We start from the raw sequence: 20,807 nt of genomic DNA on the forward strand, positions 1-20,807 counted from the left end.
CCAACTCCTACTCAGCTCAGCTGTCCTCCCCCTGGGACACCTTCCCGGAGGCACTAAATCAAAGTGGGAGGCTGGTGCTCAGGGTCTGGGCAGTGAGCTGAGGGCAGGGCCCGGCTCTCAGGCGTTGCCTGACCCCGCAGCCCCGCTCCACGCAGGGAGGTGGAGAGCTGAGCCCGGCCGTATCCTGAAGGCCTGCACCTCGGGGCCCGCCTGCCCATCCTGGCCCAGCCCCCAAAGTACGCGACAGACGAAGCAGAGATTCTGCTGCCCAGAGAACAATGTATGTAAAGTGCCGGGTACAACGCTCTGAAAAATAGTATTCTCCAAAAATCCAGCACCCAGGGCACGCCCGTGGTCTAGCCCTTGCCCGTGAGGTCCAGCGGCTGCAGGAAGGGCGGCAGCGGCAGCTCGTCCAGGGCCTCGGGGAAGCGGCCGGGCGAGATGGCGGTGACCAGCACCTGCATGGCGCGCGCGAAGAGCGAGGGTGGCGCCAGGCCCGCCAGCCACTGGAACTTGTCCTCGCCCAGCAGCCGCTGCCAGCGCGGCCGGTCGCCCAGCAGCTCGCGGCGGGCCGGGCCGGCGGCGTCCGCGGGCGTGTACAGCGCCAGCAGGTCGAGCAGCAGCAGGCGGCGCTGGCGCGGCTCCCCGGGAACGGGCGCCCCGGCGGCGGGGGCGGCCGCGGCGTCGCGGCCCAGCTGGCGCAGCAGCAGCTCGAGCGGCGTGAGGCCGCCGCCGTCGCGCAGGCCGGGCGAGGCGCCGTGGCCGAGCAGCAGGAAGAGGCACTCGGGCCGCGCCAGCTCGCAGGCCACGTGCAGCGACGTGCCGCCGCCCTCCACGCGGCTGCAGCCGCGCCGGTCGAGCAGGCGCGCGCGCTCCTCGGCCGGGAAGTCGCGCACGGTGCGCAGGATGCGGCGCAGGATGCCCACGCGGTTGTAGCGCACGGCCAGCGCCACGTGCGGCCCCGGCGCCGCGCAGCAGCGGAAGCCGGCGCTGGGCGCCGCGAGCGCGCGCCGCGGGAACGTGGCCAGCAGGTAGTGCGCGTACGCCTGGTGGTCGTGCACGAGCGCGTAGAGCAGCGCCTCGGACGGCGAGTAGGCGGCGGCGCGGCCGCGCTCGTCCCAGTGGAAGGCCTCGCTGGCGCGCATGTCCTCCAGCAGCCACACCGGCAGCAGGTCGCGCACCGCCTGGTAGAAGGCGAACGATGACTTGCGGCACTGCTTCTGCGCCCGCGAGCGCGCCGCGTCCGTGCCCTCAGGGCCGCCGTCCGCGCCGCCCCCGGGCCGCCTCGCGTCCCACGGCATGCTGGCTGCGCCTCCTGGCCTCACGGCATGGGCCTGGGGCCGACCACCTGCGGGCAGAGGGCAACGCAGTGAGGGTCGAGGATCCGGGCGGAGAGGGGTCTCCCGTCCAGTCCTCACACAGCCCCACCTGTCCGGGCCTGTCCGTACCAGCCCCCGGCCTCCGACCAGCCCTCACAGCTCCCTTCTCTCCTAGGCCGTGAACCGCCTCCCACATCCTTGATCTGGCTGCGCCTGATCGTCCTCCCTGAAACTGTCTTCTTCTCTGGTACCTGTGCTAAAGATGCCCCTCCCTGCCCCTGCCCTCACAGCCCCATCTACCATCAAGGCCACACTGAAAGCCCACACCCCCTCCAGCCCAAGGACCCACTGGAAGAGTTCCTGCTCCCACCTGTGGCAGCTGCATCCAACGCAATCAGGGAAAAAGCCAGCTGGGGGGTAGGAAAGCTGCATCCCACATCTCAAGCTGAGACAAGTCCTTTCTGTAGCCCCAGCTCCCTGTCCCCAACCCCATCTAACTTTGACCCTGTCTTCTGACCTCCAGCTGCGGGTGCGGGTCCCTACCCCAGGCCAGGGAGGGGTAGAGCTCTAGACTCAGACCTACCTGGTTAGTGCACCTCGATTACCTAGTTCTGCGTAGGTGGTTGTATCACTGTCTTTCTCTGAGCCTCAGCTTCCTCATCTATAAGAAAGAGGGAACGCAGGCTGTGAGCCACAGCAGGGAGTGGGGGCCTCTAGCCTTCCACCCAAACATGGTGTTTACTGGACGTCCCCGCTCCTAGTTCCTGGGAGGAGGCAAGAGGATGAAATCAACCTAGAGACTGGTGTGTCCACTCTTCAAAGTCTGCCAACCCCTCCAGGTCTGCTGGCTCCCTTAGTCTTCCCACCGCCTAGAAGAGGCAGGTACTGTCATCCCATTTGACAGCAAGGGAAGAACTTGTCCAAGGTCAGTCGGCAAGCCAGACCTGGAACCCAGATCTCCTACTCCTATTTCGGGCTCATTCCATAAGTGGGGGGACCCCCAACCCACAGGGAACCCAGCTTGGGCCCTAACCTTGCCCTCTGAGCTCCCGGCACCAATCTGAGCCCTGACCTCCAACCCCTGGCCCTGGCCCAAGCTCCCCACTGCATTTTCTCAAGGGTAAGCCCTTGGTCACAAGGGACCTGAGTCGGCGGATAGGCTGCGTCCACACACAGTGGGTAACTAAGTTACAGAGACGGGCGGGGGGGGGGGGGGGCGGGGGGCTGGAGCCACAGCGCCCTTTGGGGGGCACCGTGACTGGAGCAACCCCCCACGCCTGGGCCTCCGCGCCCCGGGTGTACCCTGTGTGGACACTGGGCGCCGGGCCGGTTACGTAAAGTTGGGCAGCCCCACGTCACTGGGCAGCGAGTCACGGTCGCGGCTCAGTGAATGGGGGGTTGGGCCACCGAGGGCAAGGCCCGCGCGCCCGGGGCCGCCCGCCAGCTCCTCCCCGTCCCCTACCGGCGGCACGGCCGGACCCCGGGCGGCCGCGGGTCGCGGGGACGAGGCCAGAGTGTCTGCGGGCCGGTGGCCGGCGCAGCGAGGGCTGCACCTGCGCGCGCGCGTGTCTGGGGGGAGGGAAGGGGGCGGCGGCCGCACGCCGAGCCGGCCGAGGAAGGGGGACTCACCTTGGGGGCTGGAGGGGCCGCGGGCCTGGCGTCCCCGCCCCCGCTGCGGGCCAGAGCGCGCGCTGTCCTACGGCGGGTCGGCGCGCGGGCGAAGCTCCCGGGACGGGCGGACGGGAGGGTGCCGCCGCCGCCGCCGCCGCCCGCGCCCGCCGCAGCCGCCCTCTGAGCCGCCGCGGCCCGATCTCTGGGCGGCGGTGCCGGCGCCGGCGGCGGGCTGGCGGGCGGCGGGCGGCGCAGTGCGGCCCCGGCCGGGCAGGACCGCGGGGCCGCCCGCTGCAGCCATTGGTCCGCGCTGCCGGCCCCCGCCGCCGCCCATTGGCCGCCGCGCTGCACCATTGTTACGTCACCCGCCGGCGGGCGGGGCTCCCGGGGGACCCGCGGAAAAGTTGGGAGAAACTTGAGGGCTAGCGGGGGGCGGGGCCGGGATGCGGAGCGAGCGGGGCGGGGCCCCCGGAAACCCGCGTCGCCGGCGAGGAAGGGCTCCGGGCTCCGGGCTCCGGGCTCTGGGCGGCGGGCGACGCCCGGAGGAGCCCTGGGCCCCGCCTGCGGAGCCTCGGCTCAGTGAGTCTGGGCGCGCACTTAGGCGCCCCGGCCCCGCCGAGCGTGACTTTCCTCCGCACCCCACGAGTCGTATTCCACGTCCCCTTTGCGCTGACCCTCTGTGACCTTGGGATGACCTCCTCCGGGACTGTACCTGGAGGGGTATGGGGGCAGGAACTGTGACCCCCTAAGGGCCCCGGGCGGCCCCTGCCTGGGAGGGTCCGGTCATCTCGAGCCCCTGCTCCAAGCTGACTTTCCCAGGGAATGAATTATGAACGGATGCAGCCAGCCATTTATGAGCGCCTAGTGTGTACCAATCTCTGTGCTAAACATACTCGATTTCACTTCATTTTCGCAGCTGGGAGCAGTAGGAATTACGGCCCTAATTCACCGGCCAGGAAATCGGGGCTCACAGGAAGGTGACCTCCCAGTGAGGCGCAGCCCAGAGGGAAGCTGGGCGCCACCGCCTTCTCCCTTCAGACGCTTGTGGTGGCTGGGGGCCTGGCCACCTCGGCCTCTCCACAGGGGGCCAAAGTGCGGAGCGCGCACGTGCGGGAGACCCCACGAGATACCCCCACCCAAAATGACGCTCACCTCAGTGCAACATGGCCGCGCAGGCTCTACCATACCTCTCAGGGGGTCCATGCTCACCAGCAGATTTACAGAAAACGGTCATAGGCCAGCGGTGGAGGGTACACTGGGCTGGGAGTCCAGGCTCCACTTCTGCCCCACCTCACCTTTCCTCTCCTCCCTGCTTTAGGCCTCAGTGTCCCTACAATTTCTCCCAGCTGTCCCCTTCCGCACCTCTCTGATGGGGGGCAAAATGAGTGGAAATCCTGCTTTGCTTTTTGACCTTCCGGAGCCCCCAGGCCCTGGGAGATGACCCAGGGAGGTGGTGTCCCAGGTGAACTCCCAGTGGCCAAGACGCTAGCCACCCTGCTCTCATGTTCCCATTCTACTCTTCAGGGGCTGAAGGTGAGACGTCACTCTGTCTCCATGGCTACCAGTGGAATGAGGGTGAAAGGGCATCGGCTGTAAGTGCCTGGTGTGCAGCTGGCCTCGGGGCGGGGCTCTCTCCACCCCCTTGAGCCCTCCATGCTTCACCTTTCAACTTGCCCTCCTCACTCCTCACTGGATTTCCCAAAGGCCTCTCTCAGCATCAAGTCTGACCCTGAAACAGGAAGGAAGAGGACCGGGCACAACCTATAAAAGAATGACATAGCCCGAGGACATGACATAAACTGATTAGAACCAAACAGATACAAGATGGCAGAAGAGTCAACTTTCACTAGACCTTGAGCCTCAGTATACACAACACGTGAGCAAGCTAAATGACACACCCACAGGCGCTGTGACCATTCCAAGGCCAACCCTAGGGGTCAGAAAGTGGGCAGTGGCCCGGTTTCTGGAAATCCCCACCCATTCCCAAAAATAGCTGGAATACTCTTCCCACGCATTAGCCTATGAAATTACTCACCTCTGCAAAAACCTACAAGCCCATACCCTGGAGCTGCTCTCGCCTTCTAAGATGGCCTACACTCTGTGGAGTGTGTTTCTCTCTAAATGAATCCACTTCTTACCTGTCACTTTGTCTCTCACTGAATTCCTTCTGCGATGAGACATCAACAACCTGAGCTTCATTAATTCCTGAGAGCAGGTGTGTGATCTCAGTTAAAAGACCGTGGGTTCAAGTCCCAATCTGAATTGCACGGTTTCACTCTGAATTACAGAGTTTCAACCCCATTTCTTCACTACTTAGAAACTTCTCGTGGGGACTTCCCTGATGGCGCAGTGGTTAAGAATCAACCTGCCAATGCCAGGAGCAACTAAGCCCATGTGCCACAACTACTGAGTCTGTGCTCTAGAGCCCACTAGCCACAACTACTGAGCCCGGGCTCTAGAGCCTGTGAACCACAAGTAGTGAAGCCCATGTACCACAACTACTGAAGCCTGTGTGCACAGAGCCCATGCTCCTCAACAAGAGAGGCTACTGCAATGAGAAGCCTGCACACTGCAGCGAAGAGTAGCCCCTGCTTGCAGCAACCAGAGAAAGCTCACACGCAGCCAAAAATAAATAAGTAAATAAATAAATTCTTAAAAAAAAAAACTTCCCATGGAAATGGAGTTAACCAGAAAGACCAGGCAGGGCAGAGGAAAGACATTCCTGGTCTGGACACAGCTGGAGCAAAGGTCTGAAAGTGGCAGAGGGAGGCTGCAGAGGTCAGTTGGGAGGGACCGGGAAGCATAGGGCCTTGAATGCCAGGACAGGAGCTTGGGTGTGTCCTGAGGACCTGGAGGGGAGGGGATTTAGAAGTTAGTGGATTATTTCAGGCATACAAAATAATAATATAACTTTTAAATGCCTGGGAGCCCCTGATCCAGTTTAAGAAATAACATGTGGGGAAATCTGAAGGCCTGTGTGCCTGTCCTGATGCCCAGCCCAGCCCTGGCACTTTCTCACGGTGGAGGCTGACGTAACTCTCTCCATCGTGGCTCCATCAGCTCTCTCAGCAGCTTGCCTTTTTCTCCCACGATCACTTTTAGACTTATCCTCTGGGGTCCAGGCTGCTCTGGTCACACGTCATCTCTGTTGGGGCTGTCGCAGGGCCTGGGCTGGCTAAGGGAGGAAAGTGCCCCCCGCCCCCCCCCAAGAAGCAGCGGCCTATGCACCCTTGCTGCCCTCTGAGGCTGAGAACAGGCCGTGAAGGGGCAGCTTCCTCAGGGAGGGAGGAGGGCCTGGTGGGAAGTGAAGGGGATAGGGGTAGAGAGTGGGCGGAAGAGGGGGCAGAGGGCTCAATTCCCAGAGAGACTAAAGGGGCCTGGGGGTGGGCCGACTGCCCTGCTCAGGCCCTGCTCACCAGCACAGCCTTCTAAGTATGGCTTTGACCTTTGACTGTGTCATGCTCCCGCTGGGACCTGACCCAAAATACACTCCGCTCTCTCCTGGGAGAGCTTGTTCCACCCGGAGGCTAGCGTCTGTGTGGTAGGGAGGTGTAGTGGGTGAGGCCAGAGAGATGGAGGCCGGGGCGGGGCTGCAGACCCCGAGGGACCCCGCAGGTCAGTGTGAGGACTCGGGAGGGAGGGCTCTGAGGGGCGTGGCAGGGCCTGCCTCGGGTTTTCTCAGGCTCCCTCTGGCAGGAGCAGACCTCAGAGGGAGAGGGTGGAAGCCCCAGTAGCCGGCTGGCCTGGGAAGGGGTGGCGGAGCGAGCAGCGTGGGGGTCGCTGGGGAGAAGCCGCGAATTCTGTGTGGACCCTGACCAACTGGGGTGGGTGTGAAAGGGAGAGAACAGTCTAGAATGCCTCCCAGGTCGGGCTGAGCACGCGGAAGGATGAGGAGGAGCAGGGTGTGGCATGTCCCTGAAGATGCCTGTCAGCCGCCTTGGGGTATCCATGGCAACGGGAGGTGGAGGGAGAAGCCATGACTGGTCATAAACAGCTGGGGGTCCCGGGAGAGGGAAGACATTAAAAGCACAACACCAGGAGTGAAGGCTGGGAGGCCAGGTGGGGACAGCTAGCATGTAGGGGTAGGGAGAGGAGGGTGGGGAGAGGCCCTCGGAAGTCAAAAGGGCACAGGTGTCCCCAGGAGGAGGGAGTAGTCAGTTGGGACAAATGCCAGCAGCGGGTCAGGAGGATTTGGCTACGTGGAGGTCATGGTGCCCTTTACAGAAGGTCATGGGGCGGCAGGAGAAGCCTATGTGGAGAGGAGAGTGGGGGAGGCACTGGGAAACCTGTGTAGGGAGCAGGGGAAAGGGGGTGGAGGTAAGTGCGGTTAAAGAAGGAAAGAACAGATTATACACGTGTGTGCACCTGCGTGTGTGCATGCGTGTGCGCGTGTGCATCTGTGCGCTGTGTGCGTGCCTGGCGTGCTGTGTGTCCAGGTCCAGCGTGTACATCTTGCACGTGTGTGCCTGTGTGCTCACGTATGCGCACATTGATGGGCCAAAACGCTGAAACAGGAAAGACCTGTGAAGCCATGACCTTGAGGCCAGCAGGGATGGAGGGGAAGCCCTGCCGCAGGCATGGACAGGTCTTCCCGAGGCGCAGACGGCTGGGCATGGATGCCAATGAGAGCCAAGGTACCGGTGAGTCAGAGAGGTCTACTCAGATGGCTTCTATTTTCAAGGGCATCTGCTGAGAGTGACAAGGGGTGGGTGGGGGCTTGAGGAGAGGGGTTCATTGACCACAGGGAGAGCCTCCCTGACCGGAGCCCCAGCTGCCCCCAGCAAGCCCGGCAGAGCCTGTCATCAGAGCAGGGGGGATGAGGCAGGCGGCCCGGGCCTGCAGCTCGGGGTGTGCACAGCTCAGGGTGCGCACTGCAGGTAGAGAGGAGGGCAGGGAGCTTCCTGGGGGAGGAGGCTGGTGCCAGACAAGCTGGGTTCTAATCACTCCTCACTGACTGTGGGGCATGGGCCACGTAACTGCACCTGTCTGAGCGCCAGTCTCTCATCTGTGCAGTGAGCCAGGTGGATTTTTGGATCTCAAAAGGAATTTGTTCCAGGGGGCGGGATTGGCCAAGGCCAGTATGGTAAGTGGCCAGGACCAGGTGGGGAGGGGGGGCAATCCCTCACCCACCCCCACCTTTCCTGGGTCCTGCGCTTCCACCGCCTGGCTGGACCGGGCCAAAGCCCACCTGGCCTCCAAGGATCTGCATTCAGAATGTATAAGGAGCTCCTGCAACCAGTTAGAAGATTCACCAAGGAAAATGGGTGAGGGGTATGAATAGGCAATTCACAGGCTGGCCAATAAACCCATGAAGATATTCAGCTCTGTAAGAACTGGCAAATGTACAACATCTTGTTTTACCTATTGGCAAAAACTGAGGAGACCAAAAGCAGCCTGTACTGACAAGGTCAGGAATCAGGCCCTTGCTCTTACACAGAGGAGGGGAGGGCACCTCAGAAGGCCCCACCAGCAGGGAAAATGCTCATGCTCTTGGATCCAGCAATTTCTTTTGTAGGTATCTTATCTCAGATAAATCCTGGCCCAAGTGTGAAGTTCCATGTACAATGCTCACTGCTATGGTTTTTGTTCACGTGTTTAATTCTTTACATTTTTTTTTAAGGCATAACAATCTTTACTTTTTTCTTTTTAATTAATTAATTTTCAGTTGCGTTGGGTCTTCTTTGCCCTGCAGGGGCTTTCTCTAGTTGTGGTGAGCGGGGGCTACTCTTCATTGTGGTGCGCAGGCTTCTCATTGCCGTGGCTTCTCTTGTTGCAGAGCATGGGCTCTAGGCCCACGGGCTTCAGTAGTTGTAGTACATGGGCTCAGCAGTTGTGGCTCACGGGCTCTAGAGCGCAGGCTCAGTAGATGTGGCGCACGGGCTTAGTTGCTCCGCGGCATGTGGGATCTTCCCAGACCAGGGCTCGAACCCGCGTCGCCTGCATTGGCAGGCGGATTCTTAACCACTGTGCCACCAGGGAAGTCCAATTCTTTACAGTTTTATGAAAAAATTCAACCTTAATTTTACAGGCAGACCTCAGGGATATTGTGGGTTCCATTCCAGACCAGCGCAGTAAAGCAAATATCGCAATAAGCGAGTCACAAATTCTTTGGTTTCCCTGGGCACATGCAGGTTATGTTCACTCTATCCTGTAGTCTATGAGGTGTGCAATAGCATCATGTCTGAAAAACAGGACACATACCTTAATTAAAAAACACTTTATTGCTAAAAATGCTAAGTAGCATTCAGTGGGTTGTGGTGGTGACATCAAATTTCACGGCTCATAGGTCATCATAACAAATATAATGACAAGGAAAAAATTCAACATATTGTAAGAATTACCAGAATGTGACACAGAGACATGAAGTGGCCAAACGCGGTTGGGAAAAAGGCGCCTACAGACTTGCTTAATGCAGGGTTGCCACAAACCTTCAATTTGAGAAAAACATAATACCTGTGAAGCACAGTAAAGTGCCATAAAATGAGGCCTGCCTGCATATTTTATTTCTAACTCTTTCAGAGTTAAACCTTTGGAGGGAATGCAGGTTAACTACCAAGTATTAAGGAGGTACAGTCACTGCTGCATTTTTTTTTTAAGACTTTTCTTGAGATATCATTGACATGAAATAAACTGCATATATTTAAAGTGTACAATTTGATTTTTTTTCTTATTAGTAATGTATATATGACAGTCCCAATCTCCCAATTCATCCCAACCCACCACCCCCCCCCCCGCTTTTCCCCCTTGGTGTCTATATGTTTGTTCTCTACATCTGTTTCTCTTTCTGCATTGCAAACTGGTTGATCTGCACCATTTTTCTAGATTCCACATATATGCATTAATACACGGTTTGTTTTTCTCTTTCTGATTTACTTCACTCTGTATGACAGTCTCTAGGTCCATCCATCTCCCTACAAATGTCCCAATTTCATTCCTTTTTACAGCTGAGTAATATTCCATTGTATATATGTACCACATCTTCTTTATCCATTCATCTGTTGATGGAACTGCTGCATTTTTAATAATAAAAAATTGGAAATCTCCTATGTGACCATCCAAAGGGGAACACTGAAAATAATAATGATACATCTTGGGGCTTCCCTGGTGGCAGAGTAGTTAAGAATCCACCTGCCAATGCAGGGGACATGGGTTCGAGCCCTGGTCCAGGAATTAAGCCAGTGCACCACAACTACTGAGCCTGCGCACCACAACTGAGCCCACTTGATGCAACTACTGAAGCCCGTGTGCCTAGAGCTGGTGCTCTGCAGCAAGAGAAGCCACCACACTGAGAAGCCCTCACATTGCAATGAAGAGTAGCCCCTGCTCGCCACAACTAGAGAAAGCCCGCGTGCAGCGATGAAGACCCAACGCAGCCAATAAATAATAATGATAATACTGATGCCCTTTTCCCAGCTGGGACCTGCTCCTCTGCTGGCTCTTGGAGAGAACCTTGTGTAGACCTGGAGCCTAGAGAGCATCTCCCTCACATTCCCTACCCTCCACCCCTGTGGCATCTCTGGGTCCGTGTAGGACCCCTGGAAACAGCTTTGCCCGAGGACTCAGGCTTTCGCATTAAACGAGCCAGTTGAATTTTTATTTTTTAATGTAATATTTAATTAAATGCATATTTTATTTAATGTTTATATTAAAGCATAAATATCTTATTTAATACTTTTATTTACTATTTTATTTAAGATTTAAATAATCCAGTTTTTGGATTAGGCCAGTTGGAGGCAGAGATTTATCACTTGAAAAAGTCCTGGCCCCTTAGAGTATTTGCTCGGGACAGCCCTGTCATCCCAGCATAACAGGGTCCCCTCACTCTCAGCAGGTCCTGGGTTAGGAGTAAATCCTACAGCTGCCACATGACTAATGTACATCCCAGGTATCCTGCAGCCACAGGCGGCAGTGAAGAGCCGGAGGTTCCTCATCTGTCAAGAGGAGATAAGAGAGCTTCCTGAGAAGTCACTGAGTTCTTGCATGACACAGCTGTGCCTGGCACAGAGCTGACCTCAATAACCAAGCTCCCAGGATTAATTTTCAATATTGCAACATAAAAATGTTAAAAGAAGAAGTACATACATATGTGTATGTATGCATATTTTATTGTACATATACATATATATTTTTTGGCTGTGCCACGCAGCATGCGGGAATCTAGTTTCCCACCAGGGATCGAACCCATGCCCCCTGCATTGGGAGCCCAGAGTCTTAACCACTGGACTGCCAGGGAAGGCCCCCATATTGTTTGAAAAGTAGTGGAAGCCACACACAGACCCGTGGCCTGCAGGGCCTCCTGCGGAGAACATCAGAAAGGAGGGGGAGGAGGAGGGAGAAGAGAAAGGGGAGGGGGAGGGGAGGAAGGAGCCCTCAGCTTTTATTCTCTGTACCTTCTATGTGGTTTGAGTCATTCACAAGGCACACATATTCAAATATTACTTGTGTAATTAAGGTAAGTTTTTAAAGAGGCAGGTCCCATGGGCAAAATGTTGTCTCACAGCCGCCATCATCTCATGGGCTTGCCGGGCAGGTAGGCTGGATTGTCAGCCCACTTGACAGGTAGAGAAAGGAACTCAGAGAAGGGACAGGGATTTGCCCACAGGGTTGGAGCCTATAAGCCTCGTCCGGGCCTAGGAAGGAAAGGCTTTGGTTTCATGAGTTCCCAACCCCTTGCAAAAGCTGACGAACGTTCTGCTAGAACTCTCTCCAACTCACAGGATGGGGGGCCTCAGATGCAGGTGGGCTGGGGCCCCTCCATCCCTTGTCAGGGGACTCAGATGGTCAGCCAGCCCTTTTGAGCAGCTTAACTCAGTAATTCAACTGACAAGCCCCTGGAGCCTGCTCTGAGGACCAGAAGTGAGGGGGCAGGAGAGGCTTCCCGGAGAAGGAGGTTACCTGAGATGAAGAGGAGTCGCCTGCACCCCTCACACCATCCCCAGCACTCTGTGACCAGACACCCTGGCCCCTGCTCCCCCAGCTCCATGCCTCCTGCCCAGCCAGGCTGCCCTGCACTCTCTAGGCTGCAACTTCAGCCCCAGCCTCCTGCAGCCTGAGGGGATCCTGTCAACTCCGCCCTGCTGCTCAGATCCCTCCCTGCTCAAAGATGCCGCCCACCTGAGTCGAAAACCCCCGCTCTGCCTCCGGACCAGACCCCTTCACATTCCCCGGGAACCTTGGCCTTCAGGCCTCAGGGCCTCAGTCCTGGCTCACGCTGTTCCCTCTGCCTGAACTGCCTGTTCCCAGAAGTCTGCATGGTGTCACCTGCTAAGGGAGCTCACCCAGCCTCTCTGGACCCCACCACAGTGTCCTGCACTCCTGGGGGTTTCTCCTCTGCCCACCCACAGGGTGGGTCCTGCCTGTCCCTGCGGGAGGGTAGTAAGTGCCTTGTAAATGCTGATGACTAAGTGCAAAAGGAGTTGCTCAGGCTGGGGGGTGGGGTCAGGGCCAGCTGGGAAGTGGGGGAGCAGGCTGGCTGGCAGCCTGGCAGGCCCAGTCACCCCACGGGGAGTGTGGGCGAGTCCCTGGAGGGCAGGGAGCGGGAAGTACCTGATTCACCCCTGTTGCACCAGAGTCCCAGGCGCCAGGGAGCCCTGAGCACAAGAGAGACTCAGCCGTGGCCCAGCCCAGGTTCTGGCCGGGGCAGGAGCCTGCAGAACTCAGACCTGGCTCCTCCTGGGGGGAGCAGGACCGGGGCAGGGAAGGTCAGCTTGCCCTCTCCCTGAGCCTCCCAGCACAGAGGGGCTGGATTTCCGCCTGGCTGTGTCACCTTGAGCGCATCGCAGCCCTCTCAGGCCTGGTAAACACCCCGCGGGGCTCGGAGCCCAGGCCTCAGGCTGCCCTGGGGAGAGGCAGCACCCTCTCTCTGGGTGCTACGGGAGCACAGCCCAGGTGGGCCGGGCCAAGGACAGCCCCCCCACTTCGTTGCCCCTCTCGCTTTCTTTTCCACTGTCCCCTTCGGTAAATAGTTGTGGTTTGCAGTGAAGTGAGTCCGCAGGGAAACTAAGGCCTGGCCCTGCTCACACAGCTCAGATGCGTCCTAATGATCCCCGCGGTCCCGCAGGCCAGGTGCGCGCAGGAACCTCCCCCTTCCCAAGACCCGCGAGCCGTCGGGCCTGGATCCCCGCGTCCTTTCTCTCAGGTGACACAAGGGGAAACTGAGGTCCGGGGAGGCGGGGCCGCTCGGCAAGCGGCTGGAGCGGGCTCGGGCCGGGCGCGGGCGTCCACTAGGTTTATGGGACTCATCCGGTCCGGGGCTTGGGGAGCGAGGTCCCCTAATCGGATCCCGCCGTGCGGCCCCAGGGAGGAGGGGCGAGGCCCCGGCAGGAGCCACTGTGGGCCTGGCCTCAGTTTCCCCCCATCCGCTCAGCACGGGAAGCGGTGTCCCGTCCCATCGCCCGGCGCGGGCCGACGGCGCCCCCTGGCGGCCTCGCGCGTCGTTGCAGCCCGCAGCCCGTCACGCGCCCCAGGCCACCAGCCGTCGGGGGCCGTCCGAGCGCCCTGGCCCCGGCGGCGGGGTTCGCGGGCTCGGGTCTCCACGAACCGCTCCCTACTCGCCATGTGGCCGCCGCAGGCCCCTTCCCGTCCTGGGTCTCAGTCTCCGCCACGAAACAGCCACCTTCGTGTCCACCCCACGCCTGTGGCCACTCAGCCGCCCCCTCGGGCTCCCGGAATCCCACTTTCCTCCCCTAAGCCGGGACCCCGGGGCTTAGCGGCCCCGCCCCGGCCTCGTGGGCGGGGCCACTGCCGCGATAGGCCGATCCGAAGTCCGGGGGCGCGGCAGGGAGGGGCGGGTCGCTCGATGGGGAGGGCGTGGAAAGCGAGCTGGGGGCCCCGCCCCGCGCGTCACCTCCCCGCGCGTCGCCTCTAGGGGCGCCCTCCTCCCAGGAGTCCTCGGGCGCAGGGTGGGGAGGGCAGCTCTACAGGAGAGGAGGAGGCTGAGGGGTGCTGCTGTTTCCCGTCTTCGAAGTGAGGACGATCGCTGCAGGGAGACAGCCGCAAGGCCCCCAAGCCCGCCTCTGCCCTCCAGCGCCGGCAGCGGCCTGCGGGCCGCAGTGGCCCCTGGTGACCCTCCCTGTCCCAGCGCTTTGCACAGCCCTGCCTCTCCCCCCGGGAACAGAACTTCCCACTAGCTGTTCCCTATCCTGGAATGCTGTCCACCCAGCCGAGCCTGCTTGCGCAAGCGGCCTAACGGCGCCTCCCCAGGGGAGGGTTCGTCACACCCCGGCCCATTTTACAGAATGTCGACACTGAGACCAGTGTTCAGAGAAGCCGGCCACAAGTGCCCAGCTGGGAGGTGGCCCGGCAGGAACCTAGCTGACGGCTGTGACCCACTGCTGGACCACCCACCCCCGTGTCACTGAGTCCCGAGCCTGTCCTCTGCGCCCACTCCAGGGAGCAATAGACAGGACATGCCTGGCGGAGCCCACTGAGCGTCCAGTGCAGTGTAGATGGGAGGGTCAGGGATCCCTGGTGAGCCGCCCCTCAGTCTGTCACCCCTTGTCCAATGGAGAGCTGAGGCCCTGGAAGAGCAGGGAAGGCCTTGCCAGGCGTCACTAAGGTCCTCAGTTTTCCTGATGACCACTGTGGCAGAAGCACAGAACTGGGCTGGTGAGGGGACAGGTCAGTAAGGCCTGGGAGGGGCTTCCCAGCGCCAAGGAGGGGGAAGATTGGGCAAACTGCCCAACTCCAAGAGCAAAGAACAGGAAAGGGGAAGGAGTTTGGACAGGAAGGTGGGCTGCGGTTGTTATGCCAATGAGCCCGGAGAGACAGAAGAGACTTCCACAGGTGTATCAGTTACCTACTGCTGTGTAACAACCCCCCCACCCCCAAACAGTGGCTTGAAACAACGATTTCTTATTTCTCCCCATCCTCTGGATTGACTGGACGGTTCTTCTGCTTCATATTTTGTCCTCTGAGATCGTTTATACAGCTGCAGTTAGCTGGGGATCAACCGGGGTGAAATGTCCAAGGTGGCTTCACCCACATGGCTACAGTTGATGTTAAGTGGCAGCTTGGGAACTCAGCCGGCTGCCAGAGTGGGCGGTCACCTCAGGTACAGTGGCCCTCCATATCCATAGGTTCACATCCCTGGACTGAACCAACCAAGGATCAAAAATATTGGGGGGAAAAATTCCAGAAAGCTCCAAAAAGCAAAACATGAATTTGCCTGGTGCCAGCAAGTTGTTTACATAGCATTTACAGTGTCTTAGGTATTATATGTAATCTAGAGATGATTTAAAGTATGCAGGAGGGTGTGCGTAGGTTATATGCAAATACTATGCCATTTTATATACGGGATTTGAGCATCCTTGAATATTGGTATTAGAACTGTACTTTGGTTCCCCTCTACTTGGCCTCTACACAGAGCTAACCTGGGCTTCTTCACAGTGTGGTCACTACATTCCACTGAGAACAAGCCTCAATATATGCAAGAGCTCATCAAACTTCTACTTCCATCCTATTTGCTAATATTTCTTTGGCCAGAACAAGGGACATGGCCAAGCCCAGCATCCGTGTGGAATGAGACCTCCCCAGGGCATGAATACCAGGAAGCATGGTCCATTGTGGGCCACTGACTTTACAGCTTACTGCTGTGGGAAAGGAAGGAAGACAGACAGGAGACAGGAGAGCTTCAGGGGCTGAAAGAACCAACAAAGCCTCCTGAAGGAGGAAGGGCTTGGCTAAAGAGGGCCTGGGAGCTCTGTTCTCCTCCCTGCTCCCATCCTGGGGCCCGTGGAAGCTGGAGGATAACCATTCACTAAGTCAATATATAAACTGGGGAGATGTCTGGAGATAAGTGCTCTGTGGGCAATGAAAATAGGGTGGTGCTAGTGTGACGGGGATGTGCGGGGTGGGGCAGCTGTTTTAGATGAGGTGGTCAGGGAGGCTTCTCAGAGGAGGCCATGTTTAGGCTGAGTTCAGATGGACAAAGGAGCGAGGCTTGGGAAGCACAGCGTGGAGTGAATTGCAAGCAGAGGGAACAGCTAAAGCAAAGCCCCTGAGATGGGAACGAACTTGCCACCTTTGAGGATTAGAGGGAAGACTGGGGTGGTGGGAGGCGAGTGTGCAAGGGGGCAGGGTGGGTAGGGTCAGATCGTGTTGGGTCCTGTAGGCCTGGACAATGAGGTTGGCCTTTTCTCCAAGTGCAATGCAGTGCCTCCCAAGGAACAATGTGGCTCAACCCCATGTGTATCCACTGAGCACCTACTGTATGCCAGGCACTGTTCTAGGCACTTGGGACTCATTGGTGAATAAAACAGAAGAACATCCCTGCCCTTGTGGAGTGTGATCTGATTTGGGATTTAAAAAAAAAAAAAGTCACTGCTGAAAGGGAACAAAAGAAGGTGGCTGAGTGTAAAGAGGGAAAAATGAGGAGGTGGAACTGTCAGGTCTAGGGAGTAGAGGATGAGGGGCAAGAAGATAGATTCAAGAATGAGCTTGGGAGATGTCTTCATGACCTTGGGATAGACAAAGAGGTCTTAGATATTTTTCCTATGAAACAAAGAAAAAGAAGATAAATTGGGCCTTATCAAAATTTAAAACATTTGCACTTCAAAAGATACCATTGATAAAATGACAAGATAAGCCACAGCCTGAGATATCTGCAAGTCACATATCCAGACTATATCAAGAATTCTTTGAACTAATAATAAGAGACACAACCTAATTTTTTTTGTTTGTTTTTTGGGTTTTTCTGTTTGTTTGTTTTTTTTTTGGCCATGCCACTCAGCCCTCAGCAGTGAAAGCATGGAGTCCTAACCACTGGACTGCCAGGGAACTCCCACAACCCAGTTTGTTTGTTTTTAAAATGTGCTGTGGTTTGTTTATTTATTTATTTATTTTGGCTGTGCTTGGTCTTAGTTGCAACACGTGGGATCTTTTCATTGCAGCATGCACACTTCTTAGTTGTGGCATGTGGACTCTTAATTGCAGCATGTGAACTCTTAGCTGCATGTGGCATCTATGCAAGATCTAGTTCCCAGACCAGAGATCAAACCCAGGCCCCCTGCATCGGGAACGCAGAGTCTTACCCACTGGACCACCAGGGAAGTCCCAGATAACCCAGTTTTTTTTTTTTTTTTTTGATAACCCAGTTTTTAAAGGTGGGAAAAGACTTAAACAGACACTTCACCAAGGAAGATATACAGATGGCCAATGAGCATATGCAAACACGTTCATCATCATTAGTCAGTAGGGAAATGCAAGGCAAGCACCATGTGATACCGCTACACGCCTATGAGAATGTCTAAAATGAAAAAGATGGACCATATCAAGCATGTGGAGCAACTGGAACTCTCATATGTTGGGAATGAGGTGCAGCCACTTTGGAAAACAGTGTGGCAGTTTCTTACACTTATCGTATGACTCAGCAATTCCACTTCCAGGTATCCATCCAAGAGAAATGAAAATATATGTCCCCACGAAGACTTGTACACGCACAGTCACAGCCTCGTTGTTCATAATAGCCAAAAGATGGACGCACTCGTCCACACGCCATTAACTGGTGAATAGATCAGTAAATTGTGGTCTGTCCATTCAACGGGAAATTATTCAGCAGTAAAAAGGAACAAACTCTGATACACGCCACAACAAGGAGGAACCTCAAAAACATGATGCTAAGTAAAAGAAATCAAACACACCAATGGTTAACAAGCATGTACATATTGCACACTTAAAATTGGGTTAGGGGACTTCCCTGGTGGTCCAGTGGTTAAGGCTCCATGTTCCCAATCCAGGGGGCTTGGGTTTGATCCTTGGTCAGGGAACTAGATCCCACACACCACAACAAATATCCCACCTGCTGCAACTAAGAACCACCACAGCCAAATAAATAAATATTTTTTTTAAAAATTGTGTTAGGAGAGTAGATCTTACTATAAAATACAGCTTAAAAAAGAAGAAGAAGAAGAATGAGAAGGAGAAGGGGAAGGAGGAGGAGGAGGGGAAGAGGAAGAGGAAGAGGAAGAAGAAGAAGAAAGAAACCAAACACAAAAGACTACATATTGTATGATTCCATTTTCATGAGGTGTACAGAAAAGGCAAGTACAGTATATAGATAACGGAGCAGGTGGGTGCTTGCCTGGGGCTGGGGGTGGGAGTGCGGCTTAACAGCAAAGAGGTGCAGGGAATTTTGTTGGGGGTGGGGGGTGGAAATGATCTAAAACTAGATTGTGGTGATGGTTGCACAATTCTATAAATGTACTAAAAATCACTGAGTTGTGCCCTTACAACTCGGGAAATTTCATGGTATATACGGTATATATCAATAAAGCTCTTAAAAGAACCAGAAAAAAAACCATAGCTAGGCCTTCAGAGCGGGCTGGGACTCAGCTGGGGGCCCACCCGTGCTGGAGGCAGCCCTGAGCCTTCCAAGTTTCAGATCCCAAACCTTTGGGGGTCTGTGTAGCGTTGCAGTGCCCTGGGGTGCCACCCCTTGTCCCTTAGGCCGGGAACCCCAGCTGGGTAGGAGCCCAGATGATGTGGGGATACCTTCCAAGTTGTTTACAGAAAACCCTCGTTAGGGAATGAGGCCTGTTTTGAATGATAAGTGCTACAAACCAGAAGAAGTCACCCCCCCAAGCCTGACTTCTCCCAACCTGGGGAAATCAGTTTCCTCCCAATAACAAGCTCCGGGCCCAGGGGAGGCCCCGCCCAGCGGCACAGGTGAGCGGCAATTAGTACAGGGCAGTTAGGGATGCTCCACGGTTGGGGCGGGGGTCCTGGTCCCCCAGCCCGGGCAGACACTCCCCGGGCGGGGAGGGGAGGTCCTCTGGAAGAAGCAGACAGCGTGTGTCTGGCCGGCAGAGCAGCAAACCCCCACCCCCGCGCCCTGTGGTCTGGAACCCACAGAACTCTGTGCTCAGAGACTCGCTGAAGAGCCGGGGCAGAGGGCCCCATCTCCCAACAGTGCACCTTAGGACCTGCTGTTTCTGACCTAGGCGAAGCCCACAAAGCACAGGAGCTGAAGTCCTCCCTGTCGGGCTCCCCGAGTGAGAAAAGGGGTGCGTGCCGGCAGGAGGGCACAGATGCCCAGGAGAGGAAAGCAGCATCTGGGGAGACTCTAGGACATCCCCCCCCACATACACACACCCCCACAAACACACACACACCCGCACCGACCAACTCCCGAAACACCAAGACCCAGGTGCCTCGTTAGGAGAAGGGGCGCCGGCGGGTCTCAGCTGATTCCCCACCACAGCCCCCACCCTTGGCTATCGGCAGTCCCGGGGTTCAGAGGGCAGTTCGCTCAGACCCTGACCTCAACCCTCCCATCTGTGGGGGAGAAGAGCCCCCAGGCCCCACCCCCGAGGAGCTTTGGGGAGCTGGGAGTCTGAGGGCAGTGCGGACCACGGGGAGAACCATAGGCCCCCAGGCATCCCCATGTGAGCCTGCTCTCCCCACCGCTGATTGGACCAGGCAGAGCACCTGACCAAGGAGGCCCCGGCCATAGGCTGATCAATGACCTATCGGGGTGGCCTGGTGAGAGCACAGCCAATCAGATGCCTCCTGGGATTTAGAGCCAAAAGAGACCCAGACGGACGCGTGGAGTGGTGGTTGGCCTCTGGACGCACTGGGTCTGGGTTGAGCTGAGAAGGGAGAGGAGGGCTTTGGAGAGGGAAAGGCAAGGAGAGAGGCCTGGGCTTGGCCTGCAGGTGACACTGCTCAGACCTTCTCGAAACCAAGTGGTACCCAAGGCATGCGGCACCTTTCGCTCCGCCACCGGCATACTTGGAAGTTTATCCTTACATTACCATCGCTTGGGCCACGCCCTAAGCATTCATGTCTGTCAAGAATGGTGTACTTGTCATTTGCTCCAGTATGTGTTCAAGTGAATTCGCCACCATCAAAATAATATGCCTCATTTGCACACACGTGTTCAGAGCTGCATTATTCACAGTAGCTGGAAGGTGGGGAAAAAAACAAGTGTCCATGAATGGATGGACGAATGGATGAAACAAAGTGGGACCTATATAGACAGTGGAGTATTATTCAGCCATAGAAAGGGAGGAAATTCTGGCACATGCTACAACAGGGATGAACCGTGAGGACGTTATGCAGAGTCAAGAAGGACAAGTGCTGCAGGCTCCTGCTTGGAAGAGGTACCAAGAGTAGTCAGATTCATAGAGACAGAAAGTAGAAGCCTGGTTGCCCAGGGCTGGAGAAAAGAGGAGAGGGGAATTCTTATTTAATAGAAACAGAGCTTTGATTTTGCAAGATGAAAAAAGTTCTGGGGTTGGATGGTGGTGATAGTTGCACAACAGTGTGAATGTGTGTAATACTACTGAATGCTACACTTAAAAATTGTTAAGGTGGCAAATTTTATGTATTTTGTATTTTATCACAATTTTTAAAAAATGAAATTCCTCTATGCACCTAAGAGCTCGTCCTGTCCTCGGATCCACTCACTGAGTGAACATGGAGGGCCTTTATGCTATGCGACCAGAAGCATTTGTCATTCTGGGTGGGCTTGCTGTGCGCCCGGCCAGGGCAGAGCAGCCAAGCCAGAATGCCCTCACCCAGCCAGGCCTTGAGACTGAACCGTGAAATCTGGGCATTTCACTCACCGGCACTCACATGCAACGAGACTCACAGTTGCCAGTGGGAGAACTTGGGATCCGGGGGACCGGGCAGGCTCTCCTGCTGGACGCATCAGTCCCAAGTGGACTTAGGAGCCTGCAGTCAGGGCGGCAGGAGGTGGGGAGTCAGTTACCGGGATCAGCTGGATCTGCTCCTCGTGGGCCCCCTGGAGAACAGCCTCACAGAAGGGCCGGAAACCCTGGTGAAGCTTCTCTTCCTGGAAGCAGCGAGTGGAGGGTGGTCACTGCTCACGATGGCCTCAGTAAGTCTGCATCTTCAGTCTCCTGGTTCTGCCCAGGA

At 56.7% G+C, this 20,807-nt stretch overlaps 1 protein-coding gene across 2 annotated transcripts; it reads right to left on the reverse strand.

The window, feature by feature from the left end:
- Positions 1-257: 257 nt before the first annotated feature.
- ANKRD9 (ankyrin repeat domain 9) lies at positions 258-3,162 on the reverse strand. Of its 2 annotated transcripts, XM_057730659.1 has the most exons (3): positions 2,949-3,162; positions 1,903-1,980; positions 258-1,348 (listed from the first exon to the last, which is right to left on the reverse strand). In XM_057730659.1, exon 3 carries the CDS (start codon positions 1,299-1,301, stop codon positions 357-359), a length of 945 nt encoding a protein of 314 aa, XP_057586642.1. In that variant the 5' UTR covers positions 1,302-1,348; positions 1,903-1,980; positions 2,949-3,162; the 3' UTR covers positions 258-356. The 2 variants fall into 2 exon arrangements, with proteins under 2 accessions (XP_057586642.1, XP_057586643.1); XM_057730660.1 differs by lacking the exon at positions 1,903-1,980.
- Between the last annotated feature and the right edge of the window lie 17,645 nt (positions 3,163-20,807).

The sequence above is a fragment of the Hippopotamus amphibius genome, chromosome 4 (genome assembly GCF_030028045.1).
Source record: "Hippopotamus amphibius kiboko isolate mHipAmp2 chromosome 4, mHipAmp2.hap2, whole genome shotgun sequence".
In the NCBI taxonomy this organism is placed as follows: domain Eukaryota; kingdom Metazoa; phylum Chordata; class Mammalia; order Artiodactyla; family Hippopotamidae; genus Hippopotamus; species Hippopotamus amphibius.